The sequence below is a fragment of the Zootoca vivipara genome, chromosome 9, assembly GCF_965207765.1.
Source record: "Zootoca vivipara chromosome 9, rZooViv2.hap1.1, whole genome shotgun sequence".
NCBI lineage: Eukaryota > Metazoa > Chordata > Lepidosauria > Squamata > Lacertidae > Zootoca > Zootoca vivipara.
In genome coordinates, this window is record NC_142592.1 from 49330862 (window position 1) to 49352560 (window position 21699).

General features: G+C 41.8%; 1 protein-coding gene across 2 annotated transcripts; it reads left to right on the forward strand.

Annotated features, from left to right (window-relative positions):
• Nucleotides 1-234: 234 nt before the first annotated feature.
• Nucleotides 235-19812, forward strand: WASHC3 (WASH complex subunit 3). Of its 2 annotated transcripts, none has more exons than XM_035127028.3 (7): nt 235-370; nt 3045-3143; nt 7593-7658; nt 8123-8254; nt 8601-8711; nt 15557-15621; nt 17573-19812. In XM_035127028.3, the coding sequence occupies exons 1-7, from the start codon at nt 320-322 to the stop codon at nt 17655-17657; spliced, it is 609 nt and encodes a 202-aa protein (XP_034982919.2). In that variant the 5' UTR covers nt 235-319; the 3' UTR covers nt 17658-19812. The 2 variants fall into 2 exon arrangements, with proteins under 2 accessions (XP_034982919.2, XP_034982920.2); XM_035127029.3 differs by having other exon boundaries at nt 8604-8711.
• Nucleotides 19813-21699: the final 1887 nt, after the last annotated feature.

Below are 21699 nucleotides of genomic sequence, written 5' to 3' on the forward strand. Positions count from 1 at the left end.
TTGTAAATCTGATTAAGTAATGAGAACGGAGAGAAAACAGTCCACGCCCCATTTTCAGGACGAGTTTCGGTTTGCCAGACCTCGCCATTAGGGCTTCCTGCGGTACGAACTACAAGCCCCATGATGCAACGCGGCCGGCCTTGCCCGGAGAGCCTCTCCTGCCTTCCCGTATTGCCGCTCCGCAGGCAAAGGGCGGGGTCGAGGAGCGGCAAGGCGGGAATCGCTTCCGGTGCGAGGGGTCGCGAGGGGTTCCCTGCCTGAGAGGCTGCCTATCTCCCCAGTGAGGTCCCTCTTGGCGCCTGCGAGTGGCCGCTTGAGGATGGATGAGGACGGGCTGCCCCTCGTAGGCTCCGGCATCGACCTGACCAAGGTACAGGCGGCGCCAGGTTCCTGGCGTTGCTCCCTGAGGCCGGCGCCAGGTTCCCAGGGAGCGAAGGAGGCAACTTCCCCCTGTAGGACAACCCCCCCCCCTCGTCGTCGTCTCTTAAAAAGGGAATCTCACAAGCTCGCGGCGGCCTCCTCTTTCCCCATTGGGGGACCTGACACATCTAAGCTCTTGGGATCGGGGCTGCTGCTTTTGCCCTTGCAAGGCTCCTCCTGGACCTTTGGCAGGCAGAAGTTCGCCAGGAGAAGCTGCGCTCCTTCGCCTGTGGTGTCTCTCCGCATCGTGTTTTTATTAAAGATGCAGAAACTATGCTGGTGGGGAGGTGGGGGCGCGGGTAGGGCAACCTCTGAGGAAGCACAAGTGTATGGAGGCTGAGGGTTAGAGAAGAGGGCAGTTGCGAGGAACTGGGGGGGCGGAGGGTGTCCTCACAGGAGTCAAAAGTGGCTTAGCTTCCTCTGCCATTCGTCTCCCGTGGGAACCAGTTGAGTGAAAAAAACAATACACGCTGGGCCTCCTTCATGGAAGTTACAAGAGGCTTGCATAGTAAACATATATTTTGTGCCCTTATATGCCAGTTTGTTAACAGGTAGTAGCAACCACTGGTCATCTGACCCACCCTGAGTAGCCAAGCCTTGAAGGTTTCCAAAACATCTTGAACAAAGAGCATTTTTAGTACTTGATCATCAAGCATCCCTCTGAATTGGTTGTTTGCCCTTCCATGCCCTACTTTCCTCCATCCATAAGATTGCCTTTTTAAACCATGTCCCTTTTTTCATTTTTAACTCGTTCAACCAGGCCTTCCTGCACTGTAGTCAATTTTGGGTTTTTTATTTTTTTCTGGCTCTGATTCATGCGTGAGTGCAATTGTTCTGGAGCAGGCTTGATAACCCATGTCGCATATTGAAACTTGTTCAGACCCAAATCCCCTGGGGAAACTTAAATAGCTACACTGCGGTACTGAGTTGGAAAATAAGGCAAAACAAGTTAATGGGTCTGGAAGGTTGCAGGAACAGCATGAGCTGAATTTTTCAATGTGTGCTTGCAACTCATCCAACACTAATGTAATGCAAATTTGATTCCATAAATCAGTGACTTTCAAGCTGTGTTCTGGAAAATCCAAAGTGTGCTGTTGGACCAGGACCAGGGAGACCCTGGTTAAAATCCCCACCAGCTCTTAAGTTCCTTGGGTGATCTTGAACCAGTCACTCTCTCTCAATCTAAACGTCATCACAGTGTTGTTCTGAGGATGAAATGGGTGGTGGTGGTTGCATGCTGTTCTGCATGCTAAAATGTAATAAACCCTTGCTTCAGATACTACATGAAATCAGTAATGGCAGATAAAGTTCCCTGGCAGACAGTTTGTCAGATCTGCCAGTCTTCTTTTGCAGTATGCCAGTACTCTGCATGAACTTGTTGTATTCCCCTAAAACAGGTCTTGCATTCTACTACAGCAGACACCCCGGTAGCGCTTCCTTGGCAGATGACAAGCCAGTGGTTCCTTGAAGGCAGGAAGCTTCAAATTCACAAGGGAGTAAACTTAGTGAAATATAATCCAATGACAGTAGCAAGCAGGTGCTGCAGGTAAAATGGGGAGAACTCAACAACACTTACTCCATAAGAAAATCCCCTTTTAGATTTCTGCTGTGGCAACACATTGCGCTTTGATCATGTATGCAGGACCCAGTAGTCCCTAGGACAACATTTTCCATGCCAGACACCATACTGGAAGATGCATGATACTTTAAAAAAAAGCCACACTTACTGGAAAGATAAATTCCTTTTTGACTTTATTAGATAACTCCTAAAGCATCTAATTTAACATATCTCCATGAGCTGTCACTGAAATATTTCATCATAAATGCCTATCATAAAAATTTTATTGGTTGATTCATAGATAAAGCTGTGACTTGATGGCTGTTGTGGATTTGCAGTAGGATAGTGATGATGATGGAAGTGCTTTTTAGGCTAGCCCATGCCCTCACAAATAACTACAAAAATAAGGTTGTCGGAGAAACTGTTTAATAGACTTCCAAAATCCATCCACTACCTTTTTTTAGAATGTGAGACTTGCAGCCCCTGCATATTCATACTTACTCAGAAGTAACTGCCAGTGAATTTGATGGTAGTGGCCCAGAGATAGCAGTGCAACCTTAATCTCTGTTCTGCTTTACATTTGTAGTCTGTCCCATTCTTGTAGATGAGCGTTAAGGAACCTGTGGCCTTCCATGTGTTGCCATCGTGCTGCCATCATCCCTGACAGCTAGTTATGATTGGTGAGGCTGATGGGAACTGAAGTCTCAACATCTGGAGGTTTTCCGTCCCAGTTATAGAACTACCACGTTTACATATTTGAATCTTGTGACTCAGATGGAAAACAATATGTCCATCCAGTTTGCATATGCTCCAAAAGTGGGAAAAACTGCAAGCATGATAGAGCACAGGATTACACTTTTATGTGACTTGCATAACTTGAAGCATTCATCTGAAAAAAAATAAATTGGATCTCTGCATATCCATAGCAAAAGTGCAACAGATATGTGTATTCAAACACTGGACAGGGGTGTTAGGAGCAACTTTGCTCAGTTTTATCACCATATAGGTTTTGGGTGTTACAGAATGAGCCTTGCTATTGTATTTGTTTGTGTTTTGTATAATGCAGGTTCCCGCCATCCAGCAGAAGAGAACAGTGGCATTTCTAAACCAGTTTGTGGTTCACACAGTTCAGTTCCTTAACCGATTTTCCACTGTTTGTGAAGAGGTAAGTAAGTATACACTGTACTGTACTGTACTGTACTGCCTTGGGGAAGGGGGTGGGTGCATGTTGCAGATAGGATTTGCGTTGTTGGCTAATATTCTGCTGTGTAGTGGCCTATTCCCTCTGATGAATTTTGTAAGACATAGTTAAAATACAGGGTTCATACAGGGTTACCGCTAACCTTCCTAAAGAGATGGTGCTTTGGAAGTTCAGTAGCTCTTCCTCTTTCAAGGAGGAAAGAGACACTGGCTGTAAAGTACATGGGGTCCTTTAGCTTTTTAGGGTCTGACATGGTGCAGTAGATAGCACCAAGCATGGCTATTGGAGGCCCACATTCAAATAAGGAGCATAGGAAGCTGACTCAGGTCAGATGAGCCTTCGAACCCAATATTTTCCATTTTGATTGGCAGTCTTTCCCATCACCTGCTACCTGATTCTTCTAAGCAGAGATGCCATGACATGTTATCTGCCACACAGCTATGGTCTCCTTGTTCAGCTGCGAAGCTCACTGGAAGGTCTTAACTCCCTAAATCATTCTGGGTTGTTGTGGGGGTTTTGTGTGTGAGTGTGTGTGTGTGTGCGTGCGCGCGCGCGCGCTCTTGTTTTTTGTTTGTTTAATACAAAGTATCCCAGACAGTTCATAATGTAATAAAAATTAAAACAGTACAGAATTATTCATGTTTTATAGATATTTGTAGATTGATTTTATTGTATTGCACATGCTGTAGGCTACCTTGATATATTTCCCAAAAGTGCAGATTATGTACTTCAAATAAATAAATAAATATTATCATAAAAACATCAATAATCAGATAAATAATTAAAAAGGGACCTCTGGAGAAAGGATCAGACCAGGTGGACTTCCCTCTTCCGGGCATAGCATTGCCCAGGCACCACTCTAGAAAAGTCCTATCCCTTGTGGCCGTCTGGTATTCTTCGTATGGCTGGGCCTCCACATGAACAAGCCACGATGGCTATGCAGAACCTCCACCATTAGAGACTATGCCTCTGAAGGCCAGTTGCTGGGAATCCCAAGTAGGGAGAGTGCTCAGTTGTGCTCATGTCCTGCTTGCAAGTTTCCCATATGCATTTGGTTTGCCACTGTGAGAAAAAGATGCTGGACTGCACAGGCCCTTAACCTTCTCCATCAGGCTCTTCATATGTTCAAAGGTGAGACAGATTCAGAAGTAGAGGTGATTCTTCAGATCCACTTTGTCACAGCCTAGTGCCCTCCAGATGTTTTGGACCACAACTCCTTTCACCCCTGACCAGTGGCCATATTGTCTGGGGCCAAGAGGAGTTTGAACCCAACAACATTTGTAGGGCACCCTCTTGGGGAAGGCTACTTTAGATCCTAGGGTCCCTGGATCTATCCACCTACTAGGGTAATTGGGATGATGAGAGAAGAATAGGAAAGTGTTCCATACACTGATAAATGCCATAAGAATCCTGTTGTATAGAAACAAAATTTTAAAAAATCCTTCCAGCAGCAACGTAGAGACCAACTAAGTTTGTCATTGATATGAGCTTTCGTGTGCATGCACACTTCTTCAGATACACTGAAACAGAAGTCACCAGACGCTTATATATAGTGAGAGGGTGGGGAGGGGTATTACTCAGAAGGGTGGTGGGAAAGGGTGATTGGGAAAGACTGGTAGCTGTTGACGACTTGTATAGAAATCAGCTTCTAGTGTTCCATCCTACTCAATGCACATCAACAAGAAATGTAACTTGTGATGGGGCTTTGCAGATAGCAGCAAAATTTATTGTCAGTAATTGCGGTCCCATTGGGTATCTAGGGCCCTCGACCAGGCTTAGCCTTTCCCGTTGCTTTATCTTCCATAAGTGAGTGTTTGCTATTCACCCATGTGGGGTAAAGTGAAGCAATGTTGTTGATGACACTGTTGGGTTTGAAGGTAAACCTGCCCTTGCACTGTGTGGCCTTGTCATCACTGATGGTGAAACAGGGGAGGGGTGCCATTGGTCTCTGTGCATGCTGCCCCCTGCAGAAGTCCTATTTTGACAAAATATTTCCAGACTGGCCTTTGTGAGCAATCAATATTGGTTGGCGCCAATAGGATTTGCAGACTTACCTGCATTGCTGCATTTAAGTTTTAAGTCCTATCACCTTCCTTCAGCTTCATCTAAAAAGGCACCGCCATAATGTTTTCTGATATATACTGTAAATGACTTCATATAAATTGACTTTGAACAGCTAAAAACCAGATGGCTAGTTCTTTTTCTTTCTTTTTAATCCCAATGTCTTGACAGCCCTAAATACTTTTGTGTGTAAAATAAAAAAAATTCCTTCAGTAGCACCTTAAAGACCAACTAAGTTTTTATTTTGGTATGAGCTTTCGTGTGCATGCACACTTCTTCAGATACGAAAGCTCATACCAAAATAGAAACTTAGTTGGTCTTTAAGGTGCTACTGAAGGAATTTTTTTATTTTACTTCGACTCAGACCAACACGGCTACCTACTTTTGTGTGGTCATTTTTTTAAAATGACATCCATTCCAAAGAACAAAGAGGCATCTATAAAGAAAGAGATGGAGACCAAAAAGGAAAAACAAAACCCCAAGCTCATCAACATCTGTGCTTCTTTGTCTCTATTATGTTGGCTGGTTGGCATATTTCTCAGGGTGTTAAAGATTTTGGCTCTAAGAGCCCAGCAAAAAGTTACTACCGTGCCAGGAGGCAGGGAGAAAAATGCTACAGATCTGCCAGCCAACACACTAGCCAAAGGTACAACACAGGCTGGTTGCATATGGCAACAATTAGTTGAAGCCGCCATATCGGTTCTTAAGGTTTGGGCTTTTTTTAAAATCAGCTTGCATTTTAAAATATGTCTTATGTAGCTTTTGGAACATTGTGTCAGTTCACCTGACCTTTTATCAGATTTATTCCACCACTTCCAAATTGGATTACTATTTACAAGTAGGTCTGAATGCTTTAGTTCAAAAATGGCTTTGTGATACTAATTGCTCAGGTTTCACTTGTTTTGTTGTGGAGCAGGTGGGTTAGGCTATTTTGATTGTGGCATATCATGGGATTGTAATACTGTAGGCTATAGCATTTCCCATCTAAAGATGAGCAGTAACTTTTGTTTATTAAATTGTTTCACTATTATTCTAACCTTTTGCAAAAACTATATGGGGAGGTTTGTGGCGTTTTCCCCTCCCAGAAGACAGGTTTATTTAAAGGAGTAATTATTCTGTTTACATCTTTCACATAATCTTTCATCCCCAAACCTTTGAAATCAGTAGAGATACACACAGCAATCTATATCCAGTCTGAGTAAAATTCACATGTGTTCATTTATAGTCTGGTCCATTTTCTCATTAATCTGCAATTTTTTAAAAAAAATTGTACAAAAATTCTTCTATATGCCACATTCAGCATTCTCTGACCACCAGTGCAAAGGCTATTGTGCTAATGTAGCAATGAAAATAAAGGATGGGCAATACCAAGTGCAGTGCAACATTTGTGCTAGCGGAAGCTTGTTGTGCAGGAGTTTGTTCAACAGGAAATATTGGTACTACAGTGGCAATCTGTTGCACAATCAGTAAAGAGAACCACAGCCGTTTCCTGTACTTTCTCTTGGTTGAGCCATTCATCTAGCACAAGGACACCACTAAGCAATTTTAAATCAGCGCGACATTGAATTCCTCTCACAATCTCAATAGACACATTTCTGATCCTACTTTACCATAAAATGTGTATTTGTTTAAATATTTTGATACCTTCTGTGGTGAGAACTTTATTGCAAAATTTTGAGAACTGCAAAATCCAAAGGATAATTGCCTTGTGATCCACATATTTGTTTTAGAGGTGTGAATTAGGTTAGTCACTTTAAAAACTAACCAGTTCTGTATCCTTTTGTGCAGCCCTTAACACATGACTCTTCAGGCTGCCCAGTTTTATCTTGTCCTATTCAAGGGTTTAAGATTCATTTTACACAATACTATTGTGTAATAATTTGAAATAAAGTCTATATGGCAGGCTCGTTCATAGACACTGTATTAATTGTCTGTGCAAAGTAAAAATTGCTTCCAGGTAGCCAATGACAGAAATGTTAAAAAAAGTTATCTTTTTTTAGGCCACAGGTAACAAACAGCTGTTTTGGGGTAGATGGGCTGTTAAATGTTTTTGAGAGCTAGCAACTATTTACCAGGCTTCTCTGTTCTATATGCACCAATTCTGGTAGCAATGAATTTTACAGCCTAATGTTGTAATCAGCGATTGATCATGAGGTATTTTAGACCACCTGTGTGACAAGGCTTACAGGCTCATTGTATAATGTACCACATATTATCCTCCGAAAGAGTGAGGCAATAAGTATTTTTTGGGAGGGAGTGGGATGCTAAGTATTCCTGATCAGGGAGTGCAGAGGAGAGAATTGCCAGTGAGTAAAAGTATGGAGTAATTTATTTCCCTTCCATCTTTCCCAGAAATTGTCGGCACTTTCCCTCCGTATTCAGCAGATTGAAACTACACTGAATATCCTGGATGCAAAGGTTTGTGCATGATTTCTCTCTTCTTGCTAGTTGTAGTCTTGAGCACAATTAAAGGACTTGCCAGTATAATTCCTAAAGTCCAGTTTTTATCTGAGCTACATTCGTCTTCAGGCAGAACTGAGTATATTTTTTCAGAATGTCGGAATGTAAATGGAAACAGATGGCAAACGGATATCTGTGATAAGGCAAAGAGGAAGTGAAATTGTTGGGTGCAGGCAGGGCCCGAGTGATAAACACTTCACCCCCTCCCCCCTGCTTTCACGCTCAATGAAGAGTTCTGGAGAACTTAAAAGCTGGCCAGAATTTTGTGACATGTTGGTTTGTCCTAATTAAGGTATTGCCTATTAGTGGATTTTGAGGCCTTGGTGAAAAATAGCATGTACTGAATGCTCACTAAACAGCTACAAGTTTTATATTCTCAGTATTAAAATGTTGTCTGCTGTTCATGGTGTTCCCATCTTCAGTTGTCTTCTATACCTGGGCTAGAAGACGTCAAGTTTGAAGTATCCAGCACCAGTGTCAACAACGTTACGAATGGCCCTGTCCCACAAGTCTCAGTAGATCCACAGTCAACAAATGTATCTCCTCAGCTGGAGGTAAAGTATTGAGCACTTCCTGACTTGTTCTTCTTTTCTTTCTAGTTAGCCTTTCTAAAGCATGCAATGACTTTGTTCACATGTGATTTGATTTGCTTCCCACAGACCACAATCCGTAGTCAGGGTTTGTTCTTGGCTTACTGATTGTGGTTTGTTGGATCTGTGGTTTGGACATAATTCATAGCCAGGGATTGTGGTTTGTTTCATCCATCCGCTAGAGAGGAGGACCAAAACAGCCCCAATCTGTGCGCTCAGGCTAAACTTAACCATGGTTTGCCATGATGTGTGAACTGAATCAATGTCTGCAGATGTTTAAAGATTGGCAAATAATGTTTTCTCTTTACAGCAGAGCACCGGTCATGAGATGGGGCAACAGAAGACAGAAGGAGCCACAGAAAATATCATCACAGTAGCAAAAGATCCCCGCTATGCAAGATATCTCAAAATGGTTCAAGTGGTAAGACAGTTGTTCATCAGGCTTCATCAGACACCAAATTTGTGTGTATTCTGTATCAAGCAGCCTTTGAAGTTAGCCCTACTGGCTGTCCACTCTAACTTCTTTTTAACTAATCCTCTAACTTTTGATAAACTCCCTCTTCTGAAAGGGTATGTGACTCTGTTGGAATTTGTGGTGGTGGCTGTTGTCAATCAGTTCAGAACTCGTATTTCTCACCTGATGTCATTTGTTGAATTTATTAATGTCTCTTTATCATGAGCTGACTGTGCATATGCTCTTTCAGTGTGATGACAATTCAAATCATCTATAACTAGTGGCTTTCCATCTCTGAACTTCCCCGTTTAGAGACCTCTGCAGCAGTTTCCGTGTTTGATGGTTCTGTGCCAGGCTTGATGGGAACAATATGTGTGAAAAGCCACTCAGAGATCAGTTTTTTTCCTATTAGTTTGTTTCCACTGATGTCCAGCCAAACCAGTTAAATTGCTCAACATGTGATGGACCTTTGCATCTAGAACATGCTTGCAAATGAGCTCTTTGTAAGCAGGCCCTGGCTTCTTTCCATTCTGATTGAGCCTCCAAGCCAATTGTCTCATTAGCATTTCCTAACCTCCTGTTGATGAAAGGAAAATGAACAGAAGTCACTTTACTCTGAATTAAACAGTAGTAATAGAAAAGAAAAATATGTGCCCAGAAAATTGCAGGTGAGCAGGCTGCTATTGTGCTTGTGAAAAAGTCTTTGTTGGTTGCTGTGAGAACAGGATGCTGGGCTAGGTGGCCCATTGACCTGCTTCAGTAGGCTCTTCTTCTGTTCTTAATAAAAATTATGTGAAAAGGCAAGACTATGCCACTCACATTTTTTCTAGAAATAAGAGACAAAGGTCTTCTGAATTTCTATGGATTAAAGAAAGCAGGAGCGAATGATTCTCTATGAAAGGCCAAAGCCATTCAGTATTCTTATTCCACAAAGGTGTTTAGTGGGACAAGGGAGAGGCACATGCCTGTATTTTCCTTAGCTGGAGCATAACATGGAAATAACGCTTCACACATTTTCCTAAGAGATGCTTTTTAGCCATGGCGCCATGCAATTGGTCTTATTTTAACCAGCTATGGGCAAACTTGCCCCCCCTCCATCTTTGGACCATGCTGTGCAGCCTTCCTGAAATTAAAATGAAACTAATGGCTTGATTTCCTTGCTTGTGCCCTACGGTTGCTGTTGAATCAGGCTTCAATACAAAGCGTTCAGATTCAGTATAGTTGTTAGGATGTTCCACCAGACCTCTTTTGCTGGCCTGAACATTTTCCTGTGAATTGGGAGTGGCAAACTGGCGTTGTGTGGCTAGATAATTACCAGTGCATTTGGAAAGACTGATGTGGTGGCTGAAAGGAGAGTGCTTGGCTGATGGTTCGTTCTAATGTCCTTTTTTTGGTGATGGGATTTGTGTTGGGGGTGGGTGGGGGAAGACAACTTTCTGCTCTCCCCCCCCCTCTCACACACCCTATTAGATTCTTAACCACATTATTTGAAATCTACCCTTCTTCTGTAGAAAAGCTTCTTCTATCTATGCCCCCTCCTCTTAGGTACAGCATATGAATGAGATGTTGGGCTGTTGAGGAGCACAGTAGTTTTATGTATATGTTACAGATGCTTCAGCAAGCACAGCTTTACCCAAGTAAAGCTACACATGAATTTTGGAGCCACAAAAAAGTGAGGAAAGCAGGCATGCACATGGTTTGTATTTCTTCTTTAGGAACATATAAGAAGTGCTTTATATAAGATCAGGTTACCAGCATGAAGTAAGAAAAATGGGAAGATATTAGTTTTTCTCCCTCTCATAATACTAGAATCCATGGCCATCCAGTGAGAAGCTGAATGTTGGAAGATTCAGGACAGACAAAAGAAAGCACGTCTTCAGACAGAACAGAGTTGCGTGGTATAATTCACTCTCCCAGGATGTAGTGAGGGCCACCAACTTGGAATTGTTTTTAAAGTGGATTAGACAAATTCCTGGATGATAAAGTGATTGTCGGCTACTAGCCATGATGGCTTTCTGCTGTGTCTAGTGTCAAAGGTTGCTGGGAATCAGAAAGTGGACGAGTTCTGTCATGCTTCATCTCTGCTTCTAGGCTTCTCATAGGCTTCTGGTTGGCCACTGCGAGAACAGGATGCTGGACTAACTAGACCTTTGGTGTGATTCAGCATAGCTCTTACATTATTATCTGGCCCAGTATTATCTACTTCAGCTGGCTCAGGCTTTTCACATCATTTGCTGCTTGGTTGTTTGTTATTTGTTTGATATATAAGGGATTGGACCTGGGGCATTCCGCACCCCAACTTGTGAGTTCTGACATTGAGTTAAGGCACCTCCCTTCCTTTGTGAGATCCAAATGTATTGCAAATGAGTTTCATCATCTGAAGCTAGTTTCATCATCTAGCTTCATCATCTGAAGCTACAGGAGGGTTGGGAAAACCAATGATGTGAGTTACTCACAGTTCAGCTCTTCCTGCTTTTTTTTTTTGTAATGTTTGAAACAGTATTCTGTTCAAAGCTGAGGGTGTTAGTTCTCATGACAGTCACGCCAATGACACCCTCTATGTATCCTCCATATAGATAGCACTGTCAAGAGGTTGTAGAGGAGCAAGCTTATTGTGGGTCAGCTTGAACAGAAATTGCTTTGTGGGAAATTGACAAAAAAAGTCTTAACGAACATGGACCAGCAGAACTTTGTGGCCCCAATCCAAGATAGTTAGGCATAGTTAAGCCAATGCACCTGATTCTGTGTTGGAGTGTAGGCGTATAGCATAGCTGTGAGATTTAAGGGCAGCTTCTTCCACTCCCGTAGAGCTTGTGTTTAGGCTAGGGCTTGCTGATCGGAAGGTTGGCAGTTCGAATCCCCGCGACGGGGTGAGCTCCTGTTGTTCGGTCCCAGCTCCTGCCCACCTAGCAGTTCGAAAGCACGTCATAGTGCAAGTAGCTAAATAGGTACCGCTCTGGCAGGAAAGTAAACGGCATTTCTGTGCGCTGCTCTGGTTCACTAGAAGCGGCTTAGTCATGCTGGCCACATGACCCGGAAGCTGTCCGCAGACAAACGCCGGCTCCCTTGGCCTATAGAGCGAGATGAGCGCCGCAACCCCAGAGTTGTCCGCGATTGGACCTAATGGTCAGGGGTACCTTTACCTTTACCTATGCAAGTTAGGAGCTGCAGGTAAGCCACTATGGAGATGACTATATCCTGACCTGGTAGCCTAGGAATTGGGACAACCCAGCTATAAAGATTGAAGCAATATCAATGATGGCAAAAATCCATGAGAAGAAAATTGCTTCAGTGGGTGTAACAGGTTCAACTATTTGGTGGAAACATCAGAAAACAAATTGTAGCAGTAAGCAAGCCAGTTCTGACCCTTAAGACAGATAAGCTTTCTCTTAAATTGCAGAGGAACACTATTCTCAAGTTAAAAATGGGTCTGGAAGTAAATGATATTCCATTTGGGACAACTACTCCACCTGTTTCATAAAACCCTAAGCTAACTGTTTATAGGCCTCCAGGATATGATCTTAAATTCCTCTCGCATTAGTTATGTAATACAGCCTGTGTTTTTTATTTGATTATAAATCATTTTAGTGCCGTACGTATGTTAGATAAAGTTTTTGGCAAGTAAAAAATCCTCTACTGCATCAAAGCATAGGTATGTAGGTGTGGGTCTCATCTTCTCAATTTCTTACTTCATATTTCCCATGACACTTTCTGGAGTTGAATCTTAGGTGATAAGCTTTCAATTCTTCTCCCCCACCCCCCATGCCAGTCCAGCAATTGTTAAAAGCTCTGAAATGGCAAGAAAATATTGGGGGAGGGGTGTAGCTCAGTTGCTTTGCATGCAGAAGGTCACAGGTACAATTCCTGCTATCTCTACGAAGGAATGGGAACATCCCCTGCATGAAACCATAGGGAGCTACTACCAGTCGGTGCAGGCAATACCAGGCTATATACACAAATGGTTCGGCTCAATATAAGGAAGCTTCTTATGTTCCTATGACACTTTCAAGGTGACATAAACTGGGTTATGATCTATACAGCATACAGTTTGATGGAGACCTCTGAAACAGAAAGCTTTATGTAAGACGGTTCCCTTCTACTACAATATTGCATAGCTTTTTCAGCTGCAGTTCTTAGAAGCTATTCTGTTTCCTGGCTAACAGTTGTTTGCTATTTCTTCCATTGGCCTTTTTTCATGTTTATAATAATCGTTCCCATTGTAAGATACAAAACGTTCTGGATAACAGAATCCTCAACACGTTTCCCCCCCCCCCAAAAAAAAATCTAGCTTCCGTACTTTGGGTTATACTTTCCATATGGCATATGGTTAGTCCCAGTTATAAAAGATCTGTGTGACTCCTGGTAATTACAGTTCTGTAGATCCCCGCTATTAAACTGCTGAGTTTAATTGTTTTTATTGGAGATAGCCGGTTTATATAAAGGTGGGGGGAAGCCCCAAATACAGATGCACACAGGAAAATATTAATCACCGAATTAGCATCACTATTGCTCTGCCAGCCTTAACCACTCTCTCCACTTTCATGTGTGACGCTAGTACAGACACGCTTCTCTGAAACACCCGCCATGGCTCCTTTCTCCTTACCTTGGCCAAAGTACATTTGTTCAATGCCAAAACCAACCACACACTACTGTTCACTTTAAGTTTGAGGTCTCTCACGTCCTTTTCAGACCTCCAGTAGACCTTGGAACTCAGAAATTGGACTCTCTTTTTTTCGTTTTTGACCTTTTGCATCAATGATGGCAAAGCAACAAGTTCTCTTTGAGCCTCAGTGGTAGGAACACAGGAGCCAATTCTGTTAGAACACCCCTAGCAGATAGTTTGGACTTTCACAAACTGTTCTCTAGGATCCTACAAGAAAATATGAAGGGAAGATGTTTGAGACTTGGGGAAGTGGACCTCAAGTAGTGGGAGAGCTTGCATTGAAAGGTCATTTTCATATGCATAGTTGTCTAAAACGTACCATACCTTTGTGCTAGCCCACATTTAAATGTTGATCTTGTGATGGTAGATTTGGAGAAGCCTGTCTGAGGAGCCTCCTGTTGTTACCAAGAAAGTGCTGAGGGGAGCTGAAGGAGAGTGGCATAGTTACAAATTGCAAGATGAATGAAGCTATTTTTCTGAGATTTCACAAATATAAAAATAGCAGTTCAGTTGATGGATAGAATTAACTGCTGGCCCAGCAAGTGGGAAGTCAGTCTGGAGGTGTTTAAACAGGAAAAAAAAATATTATTAATAAAATTAATACCCCACCCATTTATACCCCACTTTGGGTTACCCCAGTCACAAAAGCTTGGTAGCCTAATACCAATACTTATGACCTAGGTGAAGATGGGTCACGACAACCTCTAGACCTTCTCCCAGCAACATCAGCCAATCAATTTTATTGGAAAGGACAGTTTCATTACATACCCCTCTTTATAGGTGGTTTCCTGTTAGTAGGATTATGACGTGATCCCACCTCTGCATGTTGTGATTTTGGAATTATAATGGCTGAGTGTAGGTTCCAGTTGCTGCAAGCAAACTGATGAGAAGAACTGCATGGGTAGAGCTGTATCTCGGGCAAAGAATGGTCACAGATATTCAAAAGGTCCAGGACCTGACCACTGTACTACACATGCTAGTCCTGTTCTTTACATCTTATTTAGCTGGTTACTGGTTAAAGAAGAGGATGAGAGCAATGTGCAGAGCTTGAACATTGGCCTGCCATCGCTGCATCCATTTCTTTTTCTCCTTCCTGCATCCACATCTTGAGTTCTTTGACTCCACTTCCGTGATCACCTTTCCAAACTCCAACCATTTTTACACTGATAACTTTGACTGATGTTTGAGCATAATTTATTTAGTGCCTGGAGTGCATTGCTGACCATCTCTTGCATCTTTTTGTGGGGCAATGGGGAATTCAAGAAAGAGCCCTGCTGGACCACCTGTCTCATTTCAGCTTTGTACTCCTGCAGTGGGAATGGAAACACAAGACGAATAGCATGCTTCCACTCATATTATCCAGCAACTGGCTTTCAGGGGCATGCTGCTTCCAACCCTGGAGGCAATATAGCCATTGCGATCAGTCCATAAATTTGTCTAATCCCCATTAAAAGTCATCCAAGGTGATCACTATCACTGCATCTTGTGGAAGGGATTCCATAGTTTAATTTTGTGTAGTGAAAAGAAATCCTTTTGTTCATCCTGAATCTCCCACCATTCAGTTTCATTGAATGACTGAGTTCTAATATTATTGGGCGTGGGCATTCTCCATCCACTTGATCTGCACCATGCATAATTTGGTTCACCTTTAAACCCCCCCCCCAATTTTTCTAAACAAAAAAGCCCAAGATCTTGCTTCATAAGGGAGCTGCTCCTGCCCCTTGATAGTTTTGGTTGCCCTTTTCTGTATCTTTTTACAGCTTGACAGTGTCCCTTTTTGAGGAGGGAGAAACTCACATGGACATTGCGGACACATAAGAGATATTCCACAGCAGCAAACTTCTCTAGGTGTTTGAAAAATGAAAGAAAATGGTATGCTAGGCTGCAGCCTCTGAAGTAAACCTAAGTTATTCAGAAATGTAATTTGGGTTTTCAACAACTTCTACTCCCAAACTTTCTATAGGGGCACCCATAGGAAATGTAGCCTTCGATCACCCTCCTGCTGTCAACGAAATCAATTTCTCAGATCAGAGATTTTTCCCTTAACATTTTTGTGTTTGCTCTTTATTCATTAAAATGCTGCGATTTTGATGGGACTCCCTTATACAGTGCTTTTCTAGACTTTTATCGTTCTTTCCCCCCTCCACAGGGTGTTCCTGTAATGGCAATAAGAAACAAAATGATTTCTGAAGGATTAAACCCGGATCTTCTTGAGTAAGTGACAACTACTTGAGTATTATGTGTGCAGAGACAGGACAGAGTTGGCTCTTGCAATGGATGGGGTAGAGAAATGGGTATCTTGGTCATTTGGAAGCTTCAGAAAAAATTCTAATTTGAAATAAACCTGCAAGGCTGAAAAAGCTATTATACCCAAAAGCTATTACACCCAAAACATTCCATTTCTGCTTTCCCAATCAGGTTATTATTTAAGGCTATCCCCACCCCCACCCCCAGCAGTAGGATTACCTCCCCCACTGCACACTTTTAATGGCTTGAGGATATTATCTTGCTTTTTTCTAGACAGTAGCCACAGTTAAGCATGGCTGGGTTTTTTCCACTATTAGTGATGGAACAGCTTATTATTATTATTATTAAAACAAACTTTATTTATTTCTTGCACACATTAACACAAAAAACACAAAATACATTGCCAAACACAAAAGCATTACAAAAATTCCACTTTTTTAAAAGAAAAAGAAAAGACAAAAAAGATAGAATTGAAAAAGGAAGGGGGGGAAGAAGAAGACTAAGAAAAAAAAGAAAATATATTTATTACTTATGAAATTACTCATGAAAACAAATTATAAAATATACAAAATCATGCACAGTTTCATATCAATAATTGTTCCTAAAATACTGTAATACTATAAAGAAGAAAAAGAAAGACTTCCACTGACCACACAACTCTTCCTTATTCTCTAAATTTACCAGTCTGTATTCGTTGTCGTCTTCTAACCTTCATAACTTTATTTAAACCTAGGTGATGGAACAGCTTATACATGCAGGTCCACCTCTTTATTGCCAGAATTTTAAAGGAGAATAGATAAAGTTTTAGAGATTTGTTTTACTACCAACAGAAAAAAAAAGAATTGGCTCACTTATTTGGGATTGAAACCCAACGGAAGCTTCAGTTCCTTGTCAACAGAAGAGCTACAGGTAGCCTGATCCCAAAATTTAACTGTACTGCCTATAATAACAGCGAAGGATTGAGGCATACCTATTGATTTTAATCCATGATGTTCAAGGAAGATTCTTTGGTGCATATGTTCTGGATTCCTAAATCAATGTTCTCAAGCATAATGAAACTGTATAACCCCATCTTAGAACATACCCACAATCCTAGAATTCTGACTTCTAAATACATATCCTGACCAGCCCCTAAGCTGCCCACACTTCTCCCTGGCTCCCCACATCAGTAATGTTACAGGGGCCACGGCAAGCTCTAATAGGACTCTGTATCCCTTTCACAAACACCAGTAGGGCTAGGACCTGTCCTCGAGAGAGAGTGTCTTGGACCTTTACAATTGATAGGTCTACGGTATTACCATTGTATGTGCAGGTAACCCTACAGGCTGAGAAATGTTGTCCTGCACGATGTACTAATAACTGCAGCAACAGTACTTGGCCTTTATGCTGTGCTTTTGGAGTGTTCAAAGAGCTTTGCATCCATTCTCAGTCATCTTTAGAGCAACCCTATAATGTCAGCCAATATTATCATGCCACTGCAACAGAACAGCAGCTGAAAGCTACCTCAGTGAGCTAAACGAGATTTGAATGGGACATTCCCCACCTCACTTCCAAGGTTTTCTGGATTTTGCATCCAAAGAGAGATCTCTGAAATTATTCCCCCTCCTTCCTACGGGAAACTAGTCTGCTGCAGTACAAACACCATCTACCCAGCTAGGAACTTGTCAGTCGACTTCATATAGGCAATGATGTAGGCATTGCCTATGAAAGCCCATGCCACAGTAAACATCTGAAGTCTGTAAGGTTACGGAGCATGTTTTGCTGCTGCATAACAACACAACTACTCTTCTGAAAGTAGCTGCAGCATTGACACTTAACATGTCTTCTAGCGTTGTATGTGATCATAGAGTTGGGAGGGACCCCCGAGGGTCATCTAGTCCAACCCCCTAAGTTGTGGTTTCTTATCTTTCCCTTGCAGGACACCAGATGCTGCACTGCCTACCTTGGGAAGTGAGGCAAATGCAGAAGACAGTTCTGACAGTGAATCCTCATTTAGTGACTGACAGCGCTGATCCATGTGCATCTTTCCTTAAAAGCCCTCTTCGCAAGTGCTTTTGTACAAAACTTAAATCTGAAAGATTTCCTGATAGCTTGAGCCATAGAAAGTATTATTCTTTAATGGAATCGCTACTTTGCACTGGGGTCTTTGCATCGTCTTCCTCAGAGTTTTGAATGAAGGCCCAGGCCGTCCTGAAGGGACTGACAAGATGTGCTGTTACTCACGACACGGTGCCCCTGATTTATTGTTCCAAGGAAGCTCAGGGTAAACCTGGGGCAGGTGGGATAGTAAGTAGACCATGCAAGCATGGCAGGTGGGAACAAGTGTACCAGCTCTGTCACTTTCACCCTCCACAAGTTCTGAAGATGACCAACTCTAGCGGGGAGTCTCCTGCATTTGTGGATTTGTGTATATTCCCTGTGCCACATAGAACCCTGATCTCCCTACTTCCTACACTGCAAGGAGATGGGTGCCCTCCTATTCATGGAGGGGGGTCAGGACAGGAGAGGGCAGAGCCAGCATGCTCATTCTTGCTCTCTCCACTGGCTTTTCTGCTTATTTGTGAGTAAGGCATCCCCAGAACAGCTTTGCATTTCTGAGTCAAGGTGTTTCTTTGGACAATACGTATAGCCTTTTAAATTACCTCTTTATGACTGGATTCCACTACCCCTCCCTTCCTGGTAACTGTCTATATTCTGCTAATGCTGTTTCCTACACTGCTTTTCTTTTTAATCCTCCAGTATCAAATGAGAATTGAAAGCACCAATTGCTTGCTACATTGGGATAAGCACAAATATTCTATTTGCCCAGTGGTCTAAGAGCTGTGGGTACGAAGGGCAGTGACAGAAAGACCGAGGGTGGAAGACGGTGGCTCTTTCCACGAGCATCTCACACAAATCACACAGCATTGCTACTACGGTACACCCCGCCAAAGTTTTTTTTCCAGTGGAGATCCCAAACTAGGCAAGTGCAAATCTTAAGTGGCAAAATTTTGCATATTGTATCACTGCCATCATAGACAGCAATCAACTTCTGTGGGTTATTTCTTGTTTAGAATGTCTCTCGTGATTATTATAGTGTACTCAAGAAATAAAAGTCCAAGTTACTTAGGAGAGTAGAGCTTTAAATTCTGATGGGTAAGAAAGTTGTTTTCTGATAAGGTTTTTTAATGCAATAGCAAAGACTTCCATAGCTTACAATTTTGAAAGACAGATACAACTAGCAAGGAGATTATCTTGTTTTCAAAAGCTTATTCAGGAAAGCAACACTCACAGAAACTGAGACCTACCATTTTTTTCAAAGCATGAGTTGCCTTATAGAGGGATCTAATTAAAAAGAAGGGGTGGCCCTGCCTTAAATGAAAAACAGCCTTTTAAGATCAAAATGCAATAGTATGTTACAAGACTGCATAAACTTTCAAAGGTCTTTTTTTGTGCAAGATTGGCTTGCATTGCTGCCTGGTGAATTTCACTAGTGATGTTAAGGACCACTTCACTTTATGGATTTAGAGCATTTCTAAAGTGCGCACACAGTGTACACTAAAATACTCAAAAAAGAACACTAATGCCCTTCCACCCCATATATGAATAGGGGGGATCTGCTGTTGTCTGTGACTTCCCAATGTGGCGCAGAGAGGTGTAAACTGGCCTTCAGCTTTTGTCCTTCAACTTTTCTCCCAGCCCACCAGTGTTTTCTCACACTACCATTCTGAATTTGCTGCACATGTGCTAGCGCCGTCATGCTTTCAGCAAATGCTAGGATAGCCCATTTATACATCAACATCAGATCCGAGTATGAGCCAAGAAAGGCCAAGGATGCACACACCTCTTGGCCAGGAGAGTTCTGTCTGCAGGCATGAAGCAGAATCTCATGCAAGACATTCCGGGACATTTGTTTTTGTCCAAAAATATTTCGGAGTAGAGCAATTTGTTTCAAGCAACAAATCTAAGATGTAACCTTTGTCTAGGTCTTTATTAACCTGGTCTTCAGCAAAATGCAACTAGTCTTAACAGTGTCTGCTTTGTCAGCCATAAATAATCAATCAAATACTCTTTACCATGCTGCCTAATAACACATATTGTATACTACTACACACAGAAGTGGATTCTGTATATTTGAAAAACACGCATCTATAAATAAAATTATGTTTTGTAAGCAAATGTTTGATTCTTTGTGCAATGTGTAGATAAAATTGCATGTTTTGACGCAGCCTTATTAATTTTTATTGTCACTAAAGTGCACTGCAAGAACATTTGAAACTATCCTTCCCCAGAAGTCAAGGGAGATAAGAGTTCGAGAAAACAAGATTGCTTAGCAGCAGAGAGATTTCTTACATCTGCAGGCAGACAGCATTTGAAATCGTGCAGTGGAGTCTAGAAATATTATTTTTCTGCACTAATTAGTTATAAATACAGTTAGGTATTGTTTATGTCAGTTTTCAGCTGGAGAACATTGGTGGTTGATTTCAGAAATTCTCAAACTTCAAAGGAAAAGAGGGCTTCACTGTATGTGGATTAAGGATGCAGTGTAAGTTTAATTCCCTCCAATGTTTTTTTTGTAAGAGTTACTGTTAATGTAAAACACAAAAAGCCTGTGGCTATTATTTATAAACACAGCAAAAACAGAATAAAACAACCTGAGTGATTCCAGTATTTTAACAAATAATACAGTTTGACCTATTTCAGGAAGATGCAGATTATACATCTCTCATCAAGTGAGGAAGAAGTTGCACCGTTTTAACAATATAAATCAGTTTGCCAGCTAGTTTGCCAGTTTAGTACAAACCATGGTTCGCTGTAATGTTTGTTTGAATTAAATCAAAATTAAGCACTTATATCACAATGTTCGATGGAGATGTATCTGCATTTATACACTAAATATTAGTAAAAGTACTTCTAGCTAGTTCTGGAACCAACTCCTTCCCATCTTCCCCCCCCCCCAAGCATGACAAATTAGTAGCAATAGTTTTTTATCCCTTCTTTTTGTCAAGGTGAAGACGTTTGTGAGTTATAAGGATGTTGGGAAGCCATCAGGCTGCTGAGATTGCTTTGCTCAAGGCTGACACGTTTTAGCAGCTTTCTGCTGGAACCTCTGAATCATTCAATAAGAAATCGGAAGGGAACTTTTATTTTTATTTTTTTATCAGCTTTGCTAGCTACTGAAGAAAAAGTATTTCCCAAAACTGCTGGAATGAAGGGGGAGAGATTTATACGAAGTTTTAAAAATAAAATGTTAGGCATATTTCCCTCAGAATATCATGGATTGCTTTTAGAGCTAGATTGGAATATTTGTGTAAAGCTGCAATGTTTGGCCTCACAAAGATATGATATATTTTACGCCCTTAATTGAAATTTATGGGAACTTTAACAGCTCATCCCAACTGGAACTGGCAACTTTATCCCCAATATGGGTCTGGAGATAGGATACTATCTTTTTATGTGCAGTTTTATGGGAAATAGTTTACATTCAAGATGGGGGGATTGATAATTATTTTCCATATTTTGATCACCTGCCTGCAATCTTAAAATATGAATGAAATTGCCCATTGTTTCACAATAATCATAAGATGTACTGTTTGTGGGAAGGCTTGGTGAGCAAAGCACTTTATTTATTTAGAGCAAGTGTGGGGGACGTTTGGCCCAATGGATGTTGCTGAACTACAGCTCCCATCATCCCTGGCCATTGACCATGCTTGCTGGGACTTGTAGTTTATCAACATCTAGTGGGCCAAAGGCTCCTCTCATTTGATCAAGAATAAAACTCAAAACATTAGGCGTGAGAAAAGCCCACCAGAAATCTAATTCCTCAGCTGCCTTAGGACAAGATCTCCAGAGCTTTGTGTAAGATCTGGACTGGAACACCTACAGAACATGATGCACTGGAACCAGGACTTTTTCCCCAGCTGGAATTTGCCAGGACTCAGTTCTGGCACCTCTCAGGTGGATGCCATTGCCACTCTAAGAGAATAAGGGAGGAGGATACACACACACACACACACACAGTTTATATCAGAGCTTCAGCCACAGAAGAGGCAGCAGGTAACAAGT

Coding starts and splice junctions, on each gene's coding strand:
- WASHC3 (XM_035127028.3), top strand. CDS start 320: ATGGATGAGGACGGGCTGCCCCTCGTAGGCTCCGGCATCGACCTGACC. Junction 371..3,044: donor CCGGCATCGACCTGACCAAG/GTACAGGCGGCG, acceptor TGTATAATGCAG/GTTCCCGCCATCCAGCAGAA. Junction 8,255..8,600: donor ATGTATCTCCTCAGCTGGAG/GTAAAGTATTGA, acceptor TTCTCTTTACAG/CAGAGCACCGGTCATGAGAT.